This window comes from Delphinus delphis, chromosome 8, assembly GCF_949987515.2.
Source record: "Delphinus delphis chromosome 8, mDelDel1.2, whole genome shotgun sequence".
Lineage (NCBI taxonomy): Eukaryota > Metazoa > Chordata > Mammalia > Artiodactyla > Delphinidae > Delphinus > Delphinus delphis.
In genome coordinates, this window is record NC_082690.1 from 54,691,002 (window position 1) to 54,713,768 (window position 22,767).

The window sequence follows — 22,767 nt, forward strand, 5'->3', positions numbered from 1 at the left end:
TCCTCTTCCGACCGTCTCTTCTCTCTCTGCCTGTCTTGTCTCTTGTCTGTCGTCTGTCTGTCTGCTCTCTTTAGCCTTTCTTGTCCTCTGTTCTCTCTTTACCCCTCAACTACAGTTGGTTTTTATTCTTCTTGTTTCCTTTTTCCTTTTTTCTTTTTTGTCTCTTCTCTCCTTCACAAAATTGGCAGTAATATAGAATAAGAATATATTTGACTCTTTAAATATGTATTGGATAGTTATATATTTAATATCATTAATTGTAAAAGTCTGTGAGACAAATATATTATGTTTATCTCAAAAAAGGTCCCAAACCTAAACTTTGCCATCTTGTATTTTTCACTTGCATCTAGATAAACACCAGTAAGAAAATGTAGATCAGGACCTAGCAGTAAATTAAATGACCTCGTCTTAGTATATAAGGTTATCTCTTTGAATGTATTTCCTGTCTTCTCTCAGATTACAGTGTTACCAAAGCAATATTAGGGGACTTCCCTGGTGGTCCAGTCGTTTAGACTCCACGCTTCCACTGCAGGGAGCCATGGGTTCAACCCCAGGTCAGGAAACTAAGATCCCACATGCCACACGGCATGGCCAAAAAACAACAACAACAACAACAATATTAGCCTCCAGTTAGTATGAGGTAAACACTTTCATCTCATCTCTAAGTCGCAAAACAGCCTTGACAAGAAACTCATTGTTTCTCCCATTTTACATATAGAAAACTGGGCTGCAAAGAGACCAATTACATTTCCCAAGGCTACATGGGTGGTAAGTGACAGAGCTCGTATTCAAACCTGATTCCCTCTGGCTCTGAAGTCTGTGTTCTCTTCCACTCTATCACTCTGCCTCAAAATCACAGATATAAAATTACATTATAGCCACCGATTTTACGCATGCCCACTTTTCACACCAGCATTATCCAAAACCAATGAGCAACACAATTGATTTATGATTCTTACTTCCTCTTTTCCCTACCAACCCTCTGGTATAATCGATTATGAGAAATGAATAGGCCCACAGGTTAGCAGCAAAAAAATGAGAGTGACTAGGGCATAGATTATCCAATCTTAGATAATTCAATATTGAGCCTACACCACAAAACAGAGGCCTGTGTCTGTATCTCTTGGCTTTTGTATCACTCCACCCTATCCCACTTCCACCTCCCTTCCCCAGTACACACACACCATGTATTCCTCTCATAATTTCCCGAAGTAGAACACCTTTCAGTCATTCAGTTTTGCACTTCTTAAAAATACTCTGGGGCTTCCCTGGTGGCACAGTGGTTGAGAGTCCACCTGCCGATGCAGGGGTCATGGGTTCGTGCCCGGCTCAGGAAGAACCCACATGCCGCGGAGCAGCTAGGCCTGCACATCCGGAGCCTGTGCTCCGCCAACGGGAGAGGCCACAACAGTGAGAGGCCTGCGTACCGCAAAAAAAAAAAAAAAAAATACTCTGCTTAAAGCAGTTCTAAGAGGGAAGTTTGTAGCAATACAATCCTACCTTAAGAAACAAGAAACATCTCAAATCAACAACCTAACCTTACTCCTAAAGCAATTAGAGAAAGAAGAACAAACAAAACCCCAAAGTTAGCAGAAAGAGAGAAATCATAAAGATCATCTCAGAAATAAATGAAAAAGAAATGAAGGAAACGATAGCAAAGATCAATAAAACTAAAAGCTGGTTCTTTGAGAAGATAAACAAAATTGATAAACCATTATCCAGACTCATCAAGAAAAAAAGGGAGAAGACTCAAATCAATAGAATTAGAAATGAAAAAGGAGAAGTAACAACTGACACTGCAGGAATACAAAGGATCATGAGAGATTACTACAAGCAAGTATATGCCAATAAAATGGACAACCTGGAAGAACTGGACAAATTCTAAGAAACGCACAACCTTCTGAGACTGAACCAGGAAGAAATAGAAAATATGAACAGACCAATCACAAGCACTGAAATTGAAACTGTGATTAAAAATCTTCCAATAAACAAAAGTCCAGGACCAGGTGTCTTTACAGGCGAATTCTATCAAACATTTAGAGAAGAGCTAACACCTAACCTTCTCAAACTCTTCCAAAATATAGCAGAGGGAGGAACACTCCCAAACTCATTCTACGAGGCCACTGTCACCCTGATACCAAAACCAGACAAAGATGTCACAAAGTAAGAAAACTACAGGCCAATATCACTGATGAACATAGATGCAAAAATTCTCAACAAAATACTAGCAAACAGAATCCAACAGCACATTAAAAGGATCATACACCATGATCAAGTGGGGTTTAACCCAGGAATGAAGGATTCTTCAATATACGCCAATCAATGTGATACACCATGTTAACAAATTGAAGGAGAAAAACCATATGATCATCTCAATAGATGCAGAGAAAGCTTTTGACAGAATTCAACACCCATTTATGATAAAAACTCTCCAGAAAGTAGGCATAGAGGGAACTTTCCTCAACATGATAAAGACCATATATGACAAACCCACAGCCAACATCGTCCTCAATGGTGAAAAACTGAAAGCATTTCCACTAAGATCAGGAGCAAGACAAGGTTGCCCACTCTCACCACTCTTATTCAACCTAGTTTTGGAAGTTTTAGCCACAACAATCAGAGAAGAAAAAGAAATAAAAGGAATCCAAATCGGAAAAGAAGAAGTAAAGCTGTCACTGTTTGCAGATGACATGATACTATACATAGAGAATCCTAAAGATGCTACCAGAAAACTACTAGAGCTAATCAATGAATTTGGTAAAGTAGCAGGATACAAAATTAATGCACAGAAATCTCTGGCATTCCTATACATTAATGATGAAAAATCTGAAAGTGAAATTAAGAAAACACTCCCATTTACCATTGCAACAAAAAGAATAAAATATCTAGGAATAAACCTACCTAAGGAGACTAAAGACCTGTATGTAGAAAATTACAAGACACTGATGAAAGAAATAAAAGATGATACAAATAGATGGAGAGATATACCAAGTTCTTGGATTGGAAGAATCAACAGTGTGAAAGTGACTCTACTACCCAAAGCAATCTAAAGATTCAGTGCAATCCCTATCAAACTACCACTGGCATTTTTCACAAAACTAGAACCAAAAATTTCACAATTTGTATGGAAACACAAAAGATCCCGAATAGCCAAAGCAATCTTGAGAAAGAAAAATGGAGCTGGAGAAATCAGGCTCTCTGGCTTCAAACTATACTACAAAGCTACAGTAATGAAGACAGTATGGTACTGGCACAAAAACAGACATATAGATCAATGGAACAGGATAGAAGGCCCAGAGATAAACCCACGCACATATGGTCACCTTATCTTTGATAAAGGAGGCAAGAATATACAATGGAGAAAAGACAGCCTCCTCGATAAGTGTTGCTGGGAAAACTGGACAGCTACATGTAAAAGAATGAAATTAGAACACTCCCTAACACCATACACAAAAGTAAACTCAAAATGGATTAAAGACCTAAATGTAAGGCCAGGCACTATCAAACTCTCAGAGGAAAACATAGGCAGAACACTCTGACATAAATCACAGCAAGATCCTTTTTGACCACCTCCTAGAGAAATGGAAATAAAAACAAAAATAAACAAATGGGACTTAATGATACTTAAAAACTTTTGCACAGCAAAGGAAACCATAAACAAGATGAAAAGACAACCCACAGAATGGGAGAAATTATTTGCAGATGAAGCACCTGACAAAGGATTAATCTCCAAAATTTACAAGCAGCTTATGCGGCTCAATATCAAAAAAATAAACAACCCAATCCAAAAATGCGCAGAAGACCTAAATAGACATTTCTCCAAAGACAGATTGCCAACAAACACATGAAAGAATGCTCAACATCACTAATCATTAGAGAAATGCAAATCAAAACTACAATGAGGTAACACCTCACACCAGTCAGAATGGCCATCATCAAAAACTCTAGAAACAATAAATGCTGGAGAGGGTGTGGAGAAAAGGGAACCCTCTTGCACTGTTGGTGGGAATGTAAATTGATACAGCCACTATGGAGAACAGTATGGAGGTTCCTTAAAAAACTAAAAACAGAACTGCCATACGACCCAGCAATCCCAATACTGGGTATACACCCTGAGAAAACCATAATTCAAAAAGATTCATGTACCACAATGTTCATTGCAGCTCTGTTTACAATAGCCAGGACATGGAAGCAACCTAAGTGTCCACCGACAGATGAATGGATAAAGAAGATGTGGCACATATATACAATGGAATATTACTCAGCCATAAAAAGAAACGAAATTGAGTTATTTGTAGTGAGGTGGATGGACCTAGAGTCTGTCATACAGAGTGAAGTAAGTCAGAAAGAGAAAAACAAATCCTGTATGCTAACACATATATATGGAATCTAAAAAAAAAAGAAAAAAATGGTCATGAAGAACCTAGGGGCAAGACAGGAATAAAGACGCAGACCTACTAGAGAATGGACTTAAGGACACGGGGAGGGGGAAGGGTAAACTGGGACGAAGTGAGAGAGTGGCATGGACATATATACACTACCAAATGTAAAATAGATAGCTAGTGGGAAGCAGCCACATAGCACGGGGAGATCAACTCGGTGCTTTGTGATCACTTAGAGGGGTGGGATAGGGAGGGTGGGAGGGATGGAGACGCAAGAGGGAAGAGATACGGGAACATATGTATATGTATAACTGGTTCACTTTGTTATAAAGCAGAAAGTAACACACCATTGTAAAGCAATTATACTCCAATAAAGATGTTAAAAAAAAAATACTCTGGTTAAGGCTTTCCTTCTCTGTGAAGACTTCCCTAGGTTACCCAGTCTCCTTGAGCCTTCCTTTATTCTAGATTTCTATAGTATTTAAAGAATTAGTAAAACTGATTGCATTGATCTATTTTTTGTAGTCTCTGTATAAGTTTTGCTTTCTCACATGAGGTTCTTTTTCAGGATGGTGAATGTTTTATAACCACCACAGTATATGCCACTCATTGCTCATCCCTCTAATGTGACTTCTATTCAGACAACTAATCGTTCCCTCTCATCATACCACTGAAGCTCTGTAATAATTGTTATGTTATTAAGCCCAGCAGACTTTTTTTTTTAAAAGAAGTCTGTCTTTTACTTCACCTCTCAGCCTTATTCATCACTATTTGTGACTTTGTTATTCTTAACACTTCCTCCTTCTTTGGCTTTTGTGACAGCATTCTCCCAGTTTTCTTCCCTTCTCAGTGGGTTATTCTTTCTGAGTCTCCGATACTGGTTCATCCTCTTCTACTAAGCCACTAGATGTTGGAATTCCTCAAGCCTCCATCCTAGGTCTTCTTTTCTCTCCCCAAATGATTTCATCAGTACCCACAGCTTACTGTATATTTTCACACAATCAGAAATTTATGTTTCGAATCCAGACTTTTCCTCTGAGCTCTGGACTCATCTTATTGCTATTTACATATTGTAAAACCATCTCACACTTAACATACCCAAAACTGAACCCATGATTTCACTTCTTTTCCCCTTCTTCCACCACATTTGATTTTCTTTGAATATTCTGTGCTCATCTAATTGTGCAAGCCAGATTCCTGAGTCATCTTTGAAATCTTCCTCTCTCTCACTTCCCATACTGAAGCTATTACTAAGTTCTGTCATTTTTATACTTCTAAATAAATCTCGAATCCATCTACTTCTCTTTATTTCCACGTTTGCCTTTCTCCATTAACATACCATTATCTCTTGCCCAGACTACTTCAGTAGCCTCCTGCCTGGTCTTCCTGTATCCATTCTTTCTTCCTCTGAGTCCGTTCTCCCCATTTCAGCATGAGCTTTTAGGAAATGTAAATCTGATCATGTTCTCTCCCTTCTAAAAACCGTTCAGTGGCCTCCCATTACTCTTAGAATAAAAATCAAGATCCTTTATTTGGCCTACAAGCCCCAGTGTAGTCTGGCTACTCCCGTCTCGTGTCTTCAGATAGGCAGGACTTACCCTCATCACAGGATCTTTGCACATAGTCTTCCCTCAATCTAGAACAGTCTTCTTCACCTAATTTTACTTACTCTTCGGATCTCTTCTCAGTAATCATTTGCCCAGAGAAACCTTCCTTGATCCTCCAGACTGAGTCAGAGACCTGTTAGACAGTACAGTGGTACCATGTTGAATTTCAGACCCAGAACTACTAACTTTTAATCCGTCATAATCCTTAACACAGTTGTAATTTTACAGTTATTTGCATGACTGTTTAATTAGTGACTCTTTTCTCTATGCCAAAGGACTTGAGGACCTTTTTTTCACTTATCAGTGTATCCTAGTGCCTAGCATAATGCCTGGGACATAGCAGGCACGTGATATCTATTTGGTGATGTGTAGGTGGGTGGATGAATGGATGGATGAATCAAGCCCAACACAGTTTTAGACCCATAGTGGAGAAGTAGTGAGAAAGTGACGTGATTTACTAAGGAAGTTCCTGGGAAGCTAAAGAGCAGCTTTTACTCAAAATTTTTTGAGTGATGGCAACGTGGCATATAGGAAAGTCCAGGAGCTTTAGAATCAGGCACTCTTGGTTTCAGGTCTCAGGTCTTTGTGTTATAAACTATGTGATCGTAGATAAACCACCTAATTTCTTTGAGTCTTATTTTCCCATCTGTAAAAATAAGATGAGAATATTTTCCAGGATCATGGGGATTGAATTAACCCATAGTTAATAATATATGAAAAGTACACAGCCTACTGTTAGAGGTGGTAGGTAGTCAATAAGTGTGAAGTCCCCTTTCGTTCTAAATTTTGATAAAATCTTTATTGTGTTACAGCCCAGTAACGTTAAAATGTGTGTGTGTTGCGGTGGGGGATGCCACATCATGACATGCCATTACATAAGATTCCTTAAAAGGCAGTTCTCTCGTAGACCGCAGTCACAGATAGTACCTTTAGAAGTACCGGGAGGCCTTCATTATGACGAGTCTCTCTATCTTTTTTTTAATTTATTTTATTTATTTATTTATTTTTGGCTGTGTTGGGTCTTCGTTGCTGCACGCGGGCTTCCTCTAGTTGCAGCGAGCGGGGGCTGCTCTTTGTTGCAGTGCACGGGCTTCTCATTGCAGTGGCTTCTCTTGTTGCAGAGCATGGGCTCTATGCACACAGGCTTCAGTCGTTGCGGCACACGGGCTCAGTAGTTGTGGCACGTGTGCTCAGTAGTTGTGGCTCACGGGCTCTAGAGCACAGGCTCAGTAGTTGTGGTGCACGGACTTAGTTGCTCTGTGGCATGTGGGATCTTCCCAGCCCAGGGCTCGAACCTGTGTCCCCTGCATTGGCAGGCGGATTCTTAACCACTGCACCACCAGGGAAGTCCCAAGTCTCTCTAATAATGTGGTCTCACAGCCTGAAACCTGAAGGCATTATAATAAACTTTAGTATACTTTTGTAATTTATGCAGTGCTATAGCTTATAGCTTCTCAGAGCTAAATTATTAAAATATAATTTACTTAAACTATATACAACACTGATTCATAAGCAACCTAGATTTCTTTTCAACCAACCTATATTAATATAAAGTGTCTGCTTCCATCCCTACTTTTTTTTTTCCAGTGGTGAATGAACAGGCTTTGGGTCAGCTAACTAAATTCTGTGTTTCTTTTAGTAGGGGTGCAATAACGGATTATGAGTAGGGTTGCAAGAGTTTCTGCAAAGGGTGCAATTCAATCTAAAAAAATTAAAACAGGTGTGTTTCACAGTTGCCTTCTTTAGAAAATCAAGAGAGAAGTACAGGGGAATGTGTAACCTGTGCTTGTAACATTTGGCCAGAGGTAATGAATAGTAATATGGAATATTTTTACAGGTATAGTTTCTTTTTCTTTCTTTCTTTCCCTCACCCCCTCCAAAAAACAATAATATTAATAATGGTATGCAGCATGTAATAGTGAAAAGTACACTGGACTAAGAAGTTACTAGTGCCGGGTTTGAAAGCCACCTCTCTTACTAGTTATTTTTATGGCCTTAGGCAAGTTTCTCCAATCTCTGAGCCTCAATTTCTCCCTCCATAAAACCAGAGAATTGGATTAAATGACCTACAATGTACTAACCAGCTCTAAAATTCTCTGATCTCAGGTAGCCTAAGTCTTTGCTCATTTGGATATATAAGAATAACTTGTAAATTATCAAACATATTTGATCATTTGAAGGGGACAGATCATGGGCCTAAATAAAATGAATCTAAGCAAACATGCAAAATACTATATGCCCCTGAATTTGGGTCCTGCATAAGTCCTCCAAAGGCAGGTGGCAAATATTCATTTAGGGTATTGGCTTCACAGAGAAGCCATGTGTGATTATGAAAAGTGACTGCCCAACAGTCCCTGATAGGATGCCAAGATCACCGGGTAATGTTCTAATTTTTTTAATTTTATCAGTATTATTTAGTAAATCATAAAAATTAAAGCATTAGTGGGCACTCAGTAAAGTACATATTGCGAAGTCAACTTGGAATGGAGAGTACTCAACCAAGGGGTATCTAATGAATTTCCCTGAGCTTGGGGCTAATTAACCGACCTGCATCAAAATAACTTGACCCTCAAACCAACAGAAATAGTGATGAAGGGAATTTCCAATTTTGCCCATATCTAGGACTAATGACTATCCTGGGAATTTATGTCGAAGTAGAAAGTATGCATTTCAGTCCATCTAAAATGCTCCCAGACTAGCCATTTTACTATCCAAAGGCCATTTTCATTCCTTGCTACATGTAGCCCATCTGCATCTTCACACTGTCCCATCTGGAAGGCTCTCTTTCCTAGCTGCACCTCATTGTTTTTAGGGGCCAGATACTATCTGTATCAGCAGTTAGAGCAAAAGCTCATAGAGGCTTAAACCACAAATTTATTTCCTGTGATTTGTGAAACAGTGTTCTTCCTTTGATAATAGTACATAATATTACTCCATTGTTGGTAGCACCTGTGAGAAACTGAATAGGGAGGTGTTCGGTTTCTGTTTTTCATCAATATTTAAAAATAGGTAGCAGAAGATGGGACATTAAACTTTTTTCCCCTCTCTTTGAAGTTAGCATAGAAGAGGTTATATATTAAATATTAAAGGCCTTGTTCCTATCTAGCCTGTTAATTTTTTAATTCAAGGGCTGAGTTTTCTTTTCAGTACACTATTGGAATCAAAGAGTAGGAGTCAAAAGGGAGTGTCATAAATAGAGACCAGGGCTGTTCAGCTTAAATACCAACACACACTATTTCTAGACAGCATGCTGCTTTAGCTGTGTGACTTGGGCAAAATCAAAACTCATACACAGTGGAGGAAGATGTGCCAGACAGCATTCTGGCCTAGAAGATGTGCCCAAAGTGGAATAAGTCTTAAGACTAAAGAAGTTAGTGAAGGGTGTAGTAAAAATATTTCTAGCTTAAAAAAAATATATATATATATATATAATTTGTAGCCTTCATTGAGAACTGTGTAGGAGAGTGAGAGGACAGCAGAACTAAAGTCCTTCTATTTATTTCAAGTCTCCCAAAGATGCACAGGAACACAGTGGAGATTTTAAGTGAAATTTGGTCAGCTTTGAATTAAGAGGACATTTCCCTGTGCAGCCTGTGGGTTCTCACTTCCTCATCAAGGGCAGGATTGCTCAGCCCCTGGCTCTTTAAGCTAGCTTTAGACTCCTGTAAACCACAGACCTGCCAGCCCATCTTGGCAAACTAATCACCTGCTAATGATCTGGGCAACTTGCTTGTTTTCAACCTTTTGCACTCTAACTGCCTTACCACCCGTCACTTGGCAAACACAACCAAGTTTTTCTCATTACTTCTTAAGAAATTTGTGTGAGTCGCTCCACATTTTGTACTTTGTTCACCCCTATGTCATGATTTGTATTATATCTGTATGTGCCTTTTACCTCCCCTAGAGCCCTGGAGAAACAGGCAGTTCTGTAGTAATTAGCCCAGTACTTACCAGGTGGAGACACAGATAGAAGAATCCTATGTGGAATCTCAGCCTTAACTAAGAAGTGTGGAAATTGAGGGGATTGTTATAGTGATCTTTAGGGAATGCCGTATTTTTTTATATCATATCAGAAGAAAGTGCCACTCTGTGTCTACTGATGTAAATGTCATTATTTATATTTGAGGAATACTTTACTATACTGTAGGTTCTCAGAAAGTGTGCAGAACCTCTAGGTAGATTGGAAGATCTCATTATAAAAGGGAAGCAGGATGTAAACAGATCTGATATTGTTGAAGGGAAACCTAAAGTAACAGAAAAGAGAAGAAGATTATATGTAGGAAGAGAGGAGAAGAGGCCTTTGTGGGCCTTTCTTCACCAAGAGATAAATCTATCCTTCATAAAAAAGAAATAGTAACCTGTAGTCATGGAACATTGATGAGGCATTAAGTGGAATGCCTTACTTAAAAGGTACACAGCTCCTAAGAGGGGAAGCAACTTTATTCTCCATGTCAAGAAAACATACAGGAAATTCTCCTGCCTGAGAGTGTGAATTTTCAGACCATCCAGACAAAGAAAGGACATAGGTGAGGATGTCTTCCTTCTGCATGTCACAAAATTAGTAGTGATGTGGGACTTGATCTTCTAAACTTTTTATTCAACTAAAATAGACTATTTGGTAAGTTCTTTCCTACTGATAAGTTCCTTTCCCAGAGTACAGAGGAAGGAAATAGGGGAACTGCTATTCTGACCTGAATTCTAATTAACAATGAGAAATTGGTTGGGAAAGTGGAAGTGGAAGAGCCCAAGTAGGTGGGGGGAAAAGCTACCTGGTAAATTGTTTTATTATACATAAATGGTTGCTGCTCCGCCCTCGGGAGGTGGGGGCAGGGGTATTTACTTCCCCGCCCCATTGACATGAGCTTCATGACTTGCATGTGGCTTGCATTGGCCAACAATTGGGAGCAAACATGACCTACATACATTACTTCTGGACAAATGCTTTTACTGCATTCTCATCGTGCTCTTTTTTCCCATCGGCCACAAGATCAGCAATACCTCAGAAAGAAGCCTTTTTTATCGTTTGAAGCCAGGATGGACATGCAGCATAAGTTTTAAAAATCCAATTCATTGATGTAAAGCAGTGTTTCTCAATCGGGTTATTTTGTTCCCCCTACCCCCACCCAGGAGACATTCAGCAATGTCTGGAGACTTTTTTGGTTGTCATAACTAGGGGAGTATAACTGTTGGGAGATAGAGGGAAATCAAATATTAATACAAAGGAGGTTTATAATCAAAGATAAATATGAGTCTTACACTCCTCTAAAAATAGCATTAAAAAAACCTAAGGTCCAAAGTTGACATAATTTAGACCTGCAAAAAATGCTAAGATCCAAAAAGGGTCTTTGCTTGTTTAGCTGTGTTAGCAGCAGGACCAAGCAAGAAATGGATCTCTTGTTTGATGCATCAAGGTTGCCTCACTTCCTCATCGCTGGCCACCAGCCTCTGCTGGACTTCCTACTTCTTATTCTTCTGTAATAGCTGATTCCTCAGCATTTTGTTTTCTTTTGAGGCAGTGGACTTTTTTAGTTCTGGCTCTTAAAGCTTTGCATGTACTTGCAGTACCGGAATCAATCTCTGTACACCTTTGTACCTTGGAGTTTCCCTTACTTCAAAAACGTTGAAATGATAGATTTTGAATATACCTGTCCTTCTGACAGAGCTACACAAGGATGGAATGCTATATTTCAGGGGTCTTGGTTCCCTTAAATATTTTTGTTAAATATTTGTTAAGTTTATTAATATTAATATAGTACATTAAATGTTAGTAAACAATTAGTGTAATTATATTAAATATTTGCTTAAATATTTTCAAGCAAAGGCCAGAGAGCCACTTGGCTGTCTGTTCTCTTCCAACCCTGATTGCCTGTAACTCCAAATTTAAAACTCTGGATTGACGTTAAGAACAAATTTTTCATCACGTGTCTCTTAGCTCGTAGCATATTTTAGCCATGTCTAAAAGCAGTATACTAGTAAATAATGATACCTGTCCTTCTGTGGCCATAAAAACTCCCTTGATCTTCTCCTTTCTCTGAGAAAAGAAGGGGTAACTGCAGGGTCCTGATTGGAGTCCAGCTCTATTAATTGTATAGCCTATGAGAATTTGCTCTTCACATTAGTAAAGCTCTCTTGTTTACCTAGCCAAAGCTGTGTGTTTCATTACCTACTATCCTGTCTGAGTCACCAAATCCACATTCTAAAATACTTGCCTGTTCATTTTAGGTCTTCCAGGTTCATAGAAGAATTACTAAAATGTAGTCAACCAGCAGTGGTAGTGTGAAAAAGGCATGTTTGTACACTTACTCCTCACAAGCTTATTGAGTGGTAGGAGATTCTATAAAAGTAGAAACCATTAGTAAATTTCCATTTGCTCTCACTTTGATTCAGCTGATGGATGAAAATCATGTCTCGTGTTTTCTCTTTAATGATAGTACTGAGGATTATGTAGCATTTGGCACACATTCTTAAATTACTACATTCTTTATTTTAATTATTTATAAACTAGACATCAGTCAAAAATTCTGAAATCAGGAAACAGGAGAATGGCTTAATAGCAAAGTAAGGCAGAGTTTAAGAAAAGAGTTCATAATATAACGTGACATTTAAAGCTTAAGTGTTTTGTGTGTTATTAAATGTGTTTTATGGGTTCCTAATTTTTCATTTGTAAAATAAATCTTTTCTGAGTTTTGTGCCTTCAGATTCTTGGCCCTAAAAATGTCTGCCTGGTCCCCCTTTGTTCCCCCCACCCCAAAAAAAGAATTGCTAAGTCACAAAATAATATAGACAGCAAATAAAGATTCTCAAAAAGTAAATATTACTAGTAAGTGAAGAGATACAAATTATAACATCAAGCTACCATTTTCCCCTATTAAAAAATTTTTGTTGTTTTATTATGAAAGTGTAACACACCTCTATTGCAGAAAATAAGAAAATACAAATAACATCCTGTGCATTGATCTTATTTATTTTTTTTTTTTTTTTTGCATCTCTGATGATTTTGTTAGAACTAGTTCCTAGAACTCCTGTTGCTGAGTCGAAGCATATTGCATTTTTAAGGCTTTGATTATCTTTTGCCAAGTTGCTCACCAGAAAGGTTGTATCAGATGTACGAGAGTATTGGTCTATGCATTCTCTAATCCATATTGTTTATGTTGTTTATCTTCACCATTTTGATAACTCCGAAGTGGTATCTCTTTGTTTTAATTTGATTAATGATCAGAACATATTTTACATGTCCTAACGTACTTCAAATTAAAGAAAAACTTCAATGCCACATTATTTATAAGAGAAAAGACAGACACGCTGTCACACACACACACACCCCCCTAAATGTTCAACAAAAGGAAAGAAGTTAAATAAACTATTAAATAAACTATGATACTTCTAAACAATAAACTGTGAAGCTGTTAAAACATTAAGTATGCAAAGTATTTTTACTGACATAGGAAAAATATTTATTGAATAATATTAGCTAAGACAATTAGAATGGTAAATTTTATATGTAATTTGATCTCTGCTATACTCTTTAAGTATATAAGAAGAAAAACCTGAAAGAAAATACGCCAACATGTAATTGCTTCTGCATGCTAATAGGTGTTTTTTAATATTTCATAATTTTTAATACTTCCCACATTTTTATAATTAACATTTGTCTCACATTTGTGCAGAAAACACATTTTTGTTAAGTATACTGCATAAATGGTGCCAGAGGGGAAACTGTCCACCTGCATTTTGTATTCTAAAGATAATATTAAACATTTGGTATTAAAACAGGGAACATGAACAGGTAACATAAATAAGATTCTGGTAAGCAGTTAAATAGCCAGTTGTCAAAATGTTAAATGTTCCACTTGCTTCAGAAGCTGACAGTTGTTGGAATGCTCTGAAAACGGAATGTTGTTTATGAGTTTTTTCCTTTTTAGGTTGCTGCTGTTGATCTTCTGGTTCCTGGAGTTGGAGAACTCTTTGGGGGAAGCCTCAGAGAAGAACGGTACCATTTCTTAGAGCAGCGATTGGCCAGGTATTGGTGAGACGTAGAAGAAACAGAATTCAGAAATTGGGGATGGGGCACTCAAAGGCAGTCATGGCAAACTAACAGAGAATAGCGCATGGGCCGTAGCTCCTGACAGACTTGGATCTCAGATTCTGTGTGACCTTGAGCAAGTTGTTACTTAACCTCTCTGAGCTTCTCTTTCTGAAAGACTAGAACTATTATATGAAACACAATGATTTTTTGCCACTATTTGTATCTATCTCTCCCTATGGAAATAGCTTTTTTTAAAGTTAATAATAGGGCTTCCCTGGTGGCACAGTGGTTGAGAGTCCGCCTGCCAATGCAGGGGACACGGTGTTCGTGCCCTGGTCCGGGAAGATCCCACATGCCGCAGAGCAGCTGGGCACGTGAGCCGTGGCTGGTGAGCCTGCGTGGCCGGAGCCTGTGCTCTGCAACGGGAGAGGCCACAACAGTGAGAGGCCCGCCTACCGCAAAAAAAAAAAAAAAAAAAAAAAGTTAATGATAGAGGGGTTTCCCTGGTGGTGCAGTGGTTAAGAATCCGCCTGCCGATGCAGGGGACACAGGTTTGAGCCCTGGTCCGGGAAGATCCCACATGCCACAGAGCAGCTAAGCCCATGTGACACAACTACTGAGCCTGTGCTCTAGAGCCCGTGTGCCACAACTACTGAAGCCCACGCACCTAAAGCCCATGTTCCTCAACAAGAGAAGCCACCACAAAGAGAAGCCCGCACACCACAACAAAGAGTAGCCCTTGCTTGCCGCAACTAGAGAAAGTCCATGTGCAGCAACGAAGACCCAACGCAGCCAAAAATAAATTAATTAATTAAATAAATTTTTTTTAAAAAGTTAATGATAGAAAAGGAAAATTTTCCCCCTTAAAGTTTGTTCTTCACTTTGTGTGTGTGTGTGTTTAACTCTAAATTATGATTGGCAGACTCCTACAGGGCATAAGGACAGGCTCTGAACCAGGGAAAGGATAAAGATGGAGGGAGAAAGAAACTAAAAATATCCACTAAGCTAGCATTTAGAATAAGCAGTTTTCCCTTCCTCAGGTTTTCTACTATGTAAGCATCTTGATTTAGGTATTTGAATAACTTTATTTTAACTCACTGTTTGAGACCTGGGAAATGTATCCATAAACACCAGAAAATGTTTTGGATATGAGGAGGAGGGACTCATGTTTCTAATCGAACCACCACTCCTGTATATGCATGGTCGGCCAACAACCCACAATGACTTCCTAAACTAACCAAGGTTATAAAGCTCTGTTTTCCATGGTTTCCACTTTTACTGTGCCAGACTATTTTAAAAAATGACTTTCCCATGTTGAAGGCTTAATCTTTCTCTCCAGATAATACTAAGTTTCACAGTAACCTGGAAAAGTCATGATTGTTTGACATGTTTATTAAATTAGCCATTTGTTAAGGCCTTCTTTTCCTAATGGAGAAATGCTTAAAAAGTTGTTGATTTTCCAAGATCCGAACCTATGAATCTGTTGAGTAACTTGGTTTTGTAATCCCAATCATTTGAACGGCTGTTTGGTTAGCGTCCAGAAGAAAGGGGATAAATATGTTCTGGGAGGACTCTTTTATCACATAGACTACTAACTCCTTAGTATTACTATAGTGTTAAAAAGTCCTGGAAAAATCGTGGAATTGAAGTGATGGTAAAACTCCTTAGATGGAAAGAATTTGAAGATTTTCTGTTTTTTTTTAAAGCACAATAAAAATCACACATGGCAAGGAACTTCATCTGTTGAAAGATTAATTGGTCTGTTTTCTTTGCTTGCTTCCTTCCTTCAGGAAACCTTTCCTCATAACATTAAATGTTTACCTAATATCTGATAATATCCAAATTTGTCTTTCCTAATGAAGTGGATATATGTGTTTACCTGTCTCAGAGATCTGTCTGTGACTTCTGTTCATGTTTTTCATATTTTTGTATATTTGAATTTTTCATAATCTTGATCACTTTGAGGTACACAGTGGTCCCAAACACTTGTAAGGGCTGAAACTAAATTTCATGAGTACTAAGAGCTTTAAGTTTTATTAACATTTCTCAAATTGGCAAAAACCAATTTGCAGCCATGTTATGAAGGCAGCCTCAGAATCTGTATTATTGTTTTAATATTGTGGAAAGAAAATTGTGTCTCTACATCACTTGTCTGTGTGTGCCTTTCAACAACCCTATATAGTAGTAATAGTACTTTTCTTATGTCACAGGATGATAAATTTATCTCAAATGAAGCCCTTTTGGGCTCTGGACCATACTTTCCTTCTATAGCATTTATTATTTGATAATACCTTGGACTATTGGTTTTCTTACTATTGGTTATCCTACCTTTCTTACCACCTAATAAAGGCTCGGCTTCTTAACTGCATTGCATGTTATTTAAGAGCACAGGTTTTGGTGTGTACTTCTTTATAAAGAGCACTGTGCACACAACCCAGAATAAATGTTTGGTGATTAGTATATTTATCTTATTGCCATTCTCCGAAATAATTTTGTTGTTTTCCTTTTACAGGTCAGGACTGACAGAAGCCTACCAATGGTGAGAATGTGACCCCTGATGACTCTTATTCTAGCTGTGGGTCTGAGTGTGAAATAGTTTTCACTTGTATTTCCAGGGTGCTATAGAAGAGTGTTAAAACAATGAACAGGTTCTCAGATATTTACTCCCTTTGAGTCTTTGAAAAGTAGTAATAATAATGTCTGTCATTTATTTATTACCTATTGTGTGCCAGATAACTGTGTTAAAATTTTGATGTATATTGTCTCCTGTAATCATCACAACACCCTGTTAGTAAGGTACTATTCTTATTCTCTTTTTATTATCCCTCCAGGCCTGAGGCCTAGAGATGTTAACTAACTTAAGCAGGAGCACACAGTTAGAAGCATAGAGCTGGGACTTTGTTCCTAACCATTATGCTTCATTTTCTCTATGTGTGAAATTAGGAGCTTGAGCTAAGTGGTCCCTGAGGTCTCCACCAACTGTAGAAATCTAAGCTGCTTAGGGAAGATCATCTGTCTGCATTCCTAAGTTGTTCTGGTGTTCTTTATGCAGACCCTTTCTTCAAGTACTTTACAGTATGTACAAATTATTTATTTATATTTGTGTAATAAGACTCTTTCAGGATCTTAGTATAATAATATCAACAAAATTATTAATTCTTTTGCTGTCCTCAGGAGAAGCAAAGGTTAAATTACACACTTGCCTTTTCGTAATGAAGGAGCTGATTTCAGAGATGCAAAAAAGCCTAAAATTGGGTTCAAGTAATGGCCCTAGATTGCTTCATTATTTATCAGTAATGAACTTTGGCATATTTAATCTCTCTTGAGTCTTGGTTTTCTTGGCCATAAAATGGAATGATAATATCTACTTCACAGGGTTATTGTTAGGATGAAAGGAAACAATACAGGTTAAGTATCTACACAGAGTAGAAGCTTAGTTAAGTTTCCGTCCCCCTTTCCTTCTTTTGTTCTGAGCCTTGCTATTAGGTAGATGAGCCTGATTGTCAAGCTTATGCATTTTACCTCAGTTTCTTTCTGTCTACAAGATAATATTCATAGTGTATAAAAACTAGTTATATATAAATCTTAATTATTGGTTTAGACCTTTTCTGGTCTTTATTAATCATTTCAATACTACTCTTTCCCAACTAAAGTTTTCAAACTCCTAACATCTCCAAATATAAATATTTATTATTTTGTTAATAAAAGAGACAGCAGGCTCAAAATGGAGTCACTTGTACTAAGCTCACATCACCAAACTGAGACTTAATACCTAACTTAATTATAGTTTTGACATCTCCCAGGAGTGGAATCTTGAACCAGGGAATCTAAAATTACCTGGTCAACACTGGTGAGGTAATCTGCCTGATAGACCCCTGCCATCTCCTAAAGGAAGGCGACCTTGCCTGAAACCACCCACTCTTTGCTAGTAATTTCCTTGTCCTACCCCCTTTTGCCTATAATCATTCTGTAGAGCTCTTCGGAGCTCTTTTCTATTGCTAGATGGGATACTGCCTGATTCATGAATCACTGAATAAAGCCAATTAAGATCTTAAAAATTTACTCACTTGAATTTTATTTTTTTAACAGTTGGGATCTGCTTCCTTTTATATGATAATCATAGCATTTTAAGGCAGAAAGGACCTTAAAAATCTCCAAGTCTGTGATCTCTCCTAGTGTTCTACCAAACTGTGAATAGCCACCCCAGGTGTCTAAGAATTTTCTCACTTCCTGTTTCTACACGCCACATGCAAATAATCTGTAACTAGTTCCATAATTTTTGTACCATCTCTTCTATAATCTGGCTACCCTAGAATCAATATAACAACAATCAAATAAAGATTCTTTTGAAAACTTGTTTTTAGAAGTAGATTTTTCCATCTGTCAAAGCAAAGGCAAGAAAAATGCTAAAGACAGAATCCCTCTTCTGAATTCAGTTTCCAGGCATTTATGCCAGTGTTTTGACATCGATGTATGAGAAATTTAAAGCCAGCTAAAGCTAGATACTGGACTTCTAGCAGCCGACTCAGATCCTGCAGGTGTTTGTGGCAGGTGGTTTGACATGCCCTTCATCTCATTTTCTCACTAAATCAAAGTGTATTCTGCCCCCATGCCTTATGAACTTAAAGTTAATTCAGCTACCAAACATTTCAATTACTCAAGACTGTGTTCCTTCCATTATTCCTGATAGTTCTTAAATACTAACTCCTGTCTTATTGATCGCTCACTTGGTTGTAACTCACCTAGTTGCAATTTGTGTTTTATTTTAGAAAGAGAAGTACTTAATCTTAATTGCCTAAAATACCAATACATGTAGTCATTGTTATTAATAGTGGGGAAAAAGGTTATAGTCTTTATCCTTGAGGAGCCGTATGACTACCAGCTGTGGTGCTTAAGTTTTATGCTGTATTTTTGTATATTTTACAAATCATTCAAGAAACTATAAACTTATTTTAATCAATATTGTATAATTCAAGAATTCCCACCATTAAATGACAATAAAAATAGTTATGGAGTCTTCCTCCTTCTCTTCCGTTCCTAAAACAACTTTATCCCAGGCTGGTGTATTGGAATCCGGGTTTGAATCATGAACATACCATTTTCTAGCATGTAGTCTTATGTGGGAATAGAATGTGCAAGGATGGGCTTCAGAGGCTGTGTAGCCTTTCAGAAAAATGACTCTGGACATCTTCTACTAGGCTTAAAGCAGAGAAGTCAAAGTTTTTCTTCACTCCAGTGCTCAAAAGTATATTTTTATGCCTTCAAACAATAAATCATCATATAGTGAGCATCTGTTCCCAGACAGTCACTGGAGATAAAGGTTGGCTAAGATGCAGTTCCTGACCTTGATGTAGCTTACAGTCTAGTCTAGTAGGGGGTCTCTTTTTGTAATACATCAGGCAAAACTCTTTACCCTTCTCTGTGTATTGAACAATATAATTTTGGTAAGGAAAAACAAGAACATTATCATAGATATACCAAGACATAGAAGAGGAATATATTTAAAGAAAAATAAGTTATGAGAAATTTTCCTGTAGCCTCATGAGACAAGTTTTCTGTATATAAGCATCTAACAAACTTTAAAGAATAAGGATCAAGTGACCAAAGCCCATGAATGCATGACAGGATATGCTGCTGTTTGCCTGGGTAATCTTGGACAGATCACTTTAACTTCTCTGTATAAAGACTGGTCTACCGCAGTGATGTGACGATAACAAATGATTGCAAAAAACTTTTGAAACATAAAATTCTGTCATAACATCTGATCTTAAATGAAGCGTTTATAGGTAATGATTCTCTGTTTTTCAAAATTAGGTATCTGGACCTCCGTCAATTTGGATCTGTGCCACATGGAGGTTTTGGGATGGGATTTGAACGCTATCTGCAGTGCATCTTGGGAATTGACAATATCAAAGATGTTATCCCTTTTCCAAGATTTACTCATTCGTGTCTTTTGTAGCTGAAGACTGCTTAAGGAAAACCACCCTGTGCCAGAGGTACTGCACATGAATATACATACAGGAGAATGCATGTTTGAACTGTTGAAATGCAGAAGTTTTCAATATGTAATTGTCATGCCAGAAGATACATGAAAGATACATGTGATCATGATTTTCATTGCAAGTTGAAGGCATTTCATGGAAAGATGAACTCCATCAAGAAGAGGTACTTATAGCAGATAGAATCTCAAAGCTATTGTGTCAATTAAGAAAAAAATGAAGAAATTGAACTAGATGATCTCAAAGGTCCTTTCAAACTCTAGGACAGGATGAAATTGTGTATTTTAGTTTTTCAAGATTTTTTTTTTGATGTGGACCATTTTTTTAAAGTCTTTATTGAATTTGTTACAATATTGCTTCAGTTCTATGCTTTGACCGCAAGCCATGTGGGATCCCAGCTCCCCAACCGGGGATCGAACCCACACCCCGTGCACTGGAAGACAAAGTCTCAACCACTGGACTGCCAGGAAGTCCCAAAATTGTGTATTTTACTTTGTCTTTAATCGGTAGACCACTGCCCTCTGTGACCTTTGAGAAGCAACTACTAGCTAAAAATAAAATGTTGTTGGATCTTTTCTCCCTTCCCATTTAACCTATGATAAATTCCCATCTTATTCTCATTGCTTTACTAAACATTACAGAAGAAAATATTCCTTTTTCGGGTCTTGAATTAAGAAAATTGCTATTGTGAATTGAAATCTTTTTTCATCAGTCTACATGAAAAATCACATTTAATAACTGTTGATCCTAAATTATAAAAGCTAACAAGATGTATTATTTAAACTAATCACTGTTGTGTTGCAGTTAGTTCATGTTAGATATTTATAACGTCTCTGATAATAAAATAGATTTTCGATACCTATGAAAGAAAAAAACAGGTTTTTAAATTCCATTTGGCCTTTTCCCAGTGAAATTTGGAAGAAAGGTATTTTCCATCCAAGATGAGTATATATAGCTAAACGTAAAGGGAGGATAATTCTGGAGTCAAAAAGTAACAGGGCATATTAGAGTGAGAAGATCACTGATTTGGGACTTCGTGACCTGACGGTTCTAGCAGTCACAAGTATGAGTTTGGATAAGCTACTTACTCTGTATGAGCTCATGCATCATTTTCCTCACAGACTTGATATAGTAATTACATGGAAGTGTGTGTGCGTGTGTGTGTGTGTATGTGTTTAAAACTGTGAAATGCTACACAAGTTTTTTTTAACTCTACTTTTAGTCTTCGTTGAGATGCAGATATATGGGCTTATGGCAAATGGTGAACTCAGTAGGATTCATATGTATCAAATAATTATAAAAAGGCATGCATGCCTGAATCATCAATTTTCTAAGTCTCATTAGATGACTTATCTTAGGTCACTTCCTAATGAGTTTCTATATGCACTTTATTTTAACCTAACTCAAAATCAAACAACTGGAAAGAACTGCAGAACCTAGAGTTGGAAGTCATAGGAGACGCTGAGAGGTTGTCAAGGTTGAACTTCTATCTAAAGCAGAGGGATCCTATGTACCTTGGCAGCCTCTTGGCAAAGAGCCCAGTACCCCACAGAATAGCTCATTGCATTTCTGAAGCTCTCTAATTGGTAGCTTCTGCTGAGCTAAAATCTGCTTCCCTGGAACTTTAATCCTTGGGCTTAGATACCAAGTTTAGGACAGGATAAAAGGAAAGATTAAAGCTTCCATAAGGCTTGCCTCAACCACGGGTTAGAGAGATAAATTCATTTGTTTACTCAACAGATATTACCTGAGCTTATTCTACATGCCACAGACTGTGCTAGGTGCTACATAAACAGTAGTGAACTGACCCTTGCCTTCATGGATTTACAGTCTATTAGGGAAGATATACCAATGATAAGCAAACAAATGTATTATTTCAAAATATGGTATGTGCTATAAAATTTTATGAAGAACAAGGCAATCATAGATTAGCTTGCTAGAGGGGGCATCCCTGAAAAGGCGATATTTAACCTTAGACCTGGAAGATAAAATAGAGAAACCATTTTTTTTTCTTCTTCTTCTGTAGAACATGTTACTTATGTTTACTAGGTTCTGCTTAAGAATATAAACAATGAAATATATATATGTAACTTATTTTTTAAATTCCGTTAAAGTATAGTTTAAAAAATCACACACAGAGATAAATCTTATTTATTTGAAAACATTTTCTTATATGAATTATTTACCCATTTGTGCTGGGTACCTAAGTTTCCCACCCCAAAAATTAGTGAAGAAGTAATTCTTTAAGAAGTGTGGCACTATCAGCTCTCCCTTTCCCTGAAGTCGCTAAATAATAAAATATACCGTATTTTATAAGATTTCAGGTTCATTGTAATCAAGACCCCTGTGGTACAGGGAGATCAACTCGGTGCTTTGTGACCACCTAGAGGGATAAGGAGGGTGGGAGGGAGGGAGACGCAAGAGGGAGGCGATATGGGGATGTATGTATATGTATAGCTGATTCACTTTGTTGTGAAGCAGAAACTAACACACGATTGTAAGGCAGTTATACTCCAATAAAGATGTTAAACAAAACAAAACAACAATTGTTTGGAAACAATTGTTTGGATAAAATAGGTCAAGCACTCAGATTCTGTTCCTCTTCTTACGTTTGTCTTGTAGTCCCTCTTACCTGTCCATGGCACTGCGCTTGCCACGCACATCTATTAGAAATCAGTGAAGGCTGTCTCTGTCGTAGCAGGTTGAGTATGTGGCTGTGGCTACACACATGGGCCTGAGAACACATGGGCAGA

The 22,767-nt window shown here is 37.7% G+C and overlaps 1 protein-coding gene across 5 annotated transcripts in view; it reads left to right on the forward strand.

Annotated features, from left to right (window-relative positions):
• NARS2 (asparaginyl-tRNA synthetase 2, mitochondrial) overlaps positions 1-22,767 on the forward strand; it is a 143,190-nt gene that overhangs the window by 115,184 nt on the left and 5,239 nt on the right. For 3 of the 5 annotated variants that reach the window (XM_069540928.1, XM_060018199.1, XM_060018200.1), the window contains 3 exons: positions 13,912-14,009; positions 16,528-16,554; positions 19,830-22,399. In XM_069540928.1, the coding sequence (XP_069397029.1) occupies positions 13,912-14,009; positions 16,528-16,554; positions 19,830-19,974 (270 nt within the window). In that variant the 3' untranslated portion in view covers positions 19,975-22,399. Of the gene's footprint in view, positions 1-13,911; positions 14,010-16,527; positions 16,555-19,829; positions 22,400-22,767 lie in introns of those variants that run through there. The other 2 variants (XR_009520383.1, XR_009520384.1) reach the window with 1 other exon arrangement.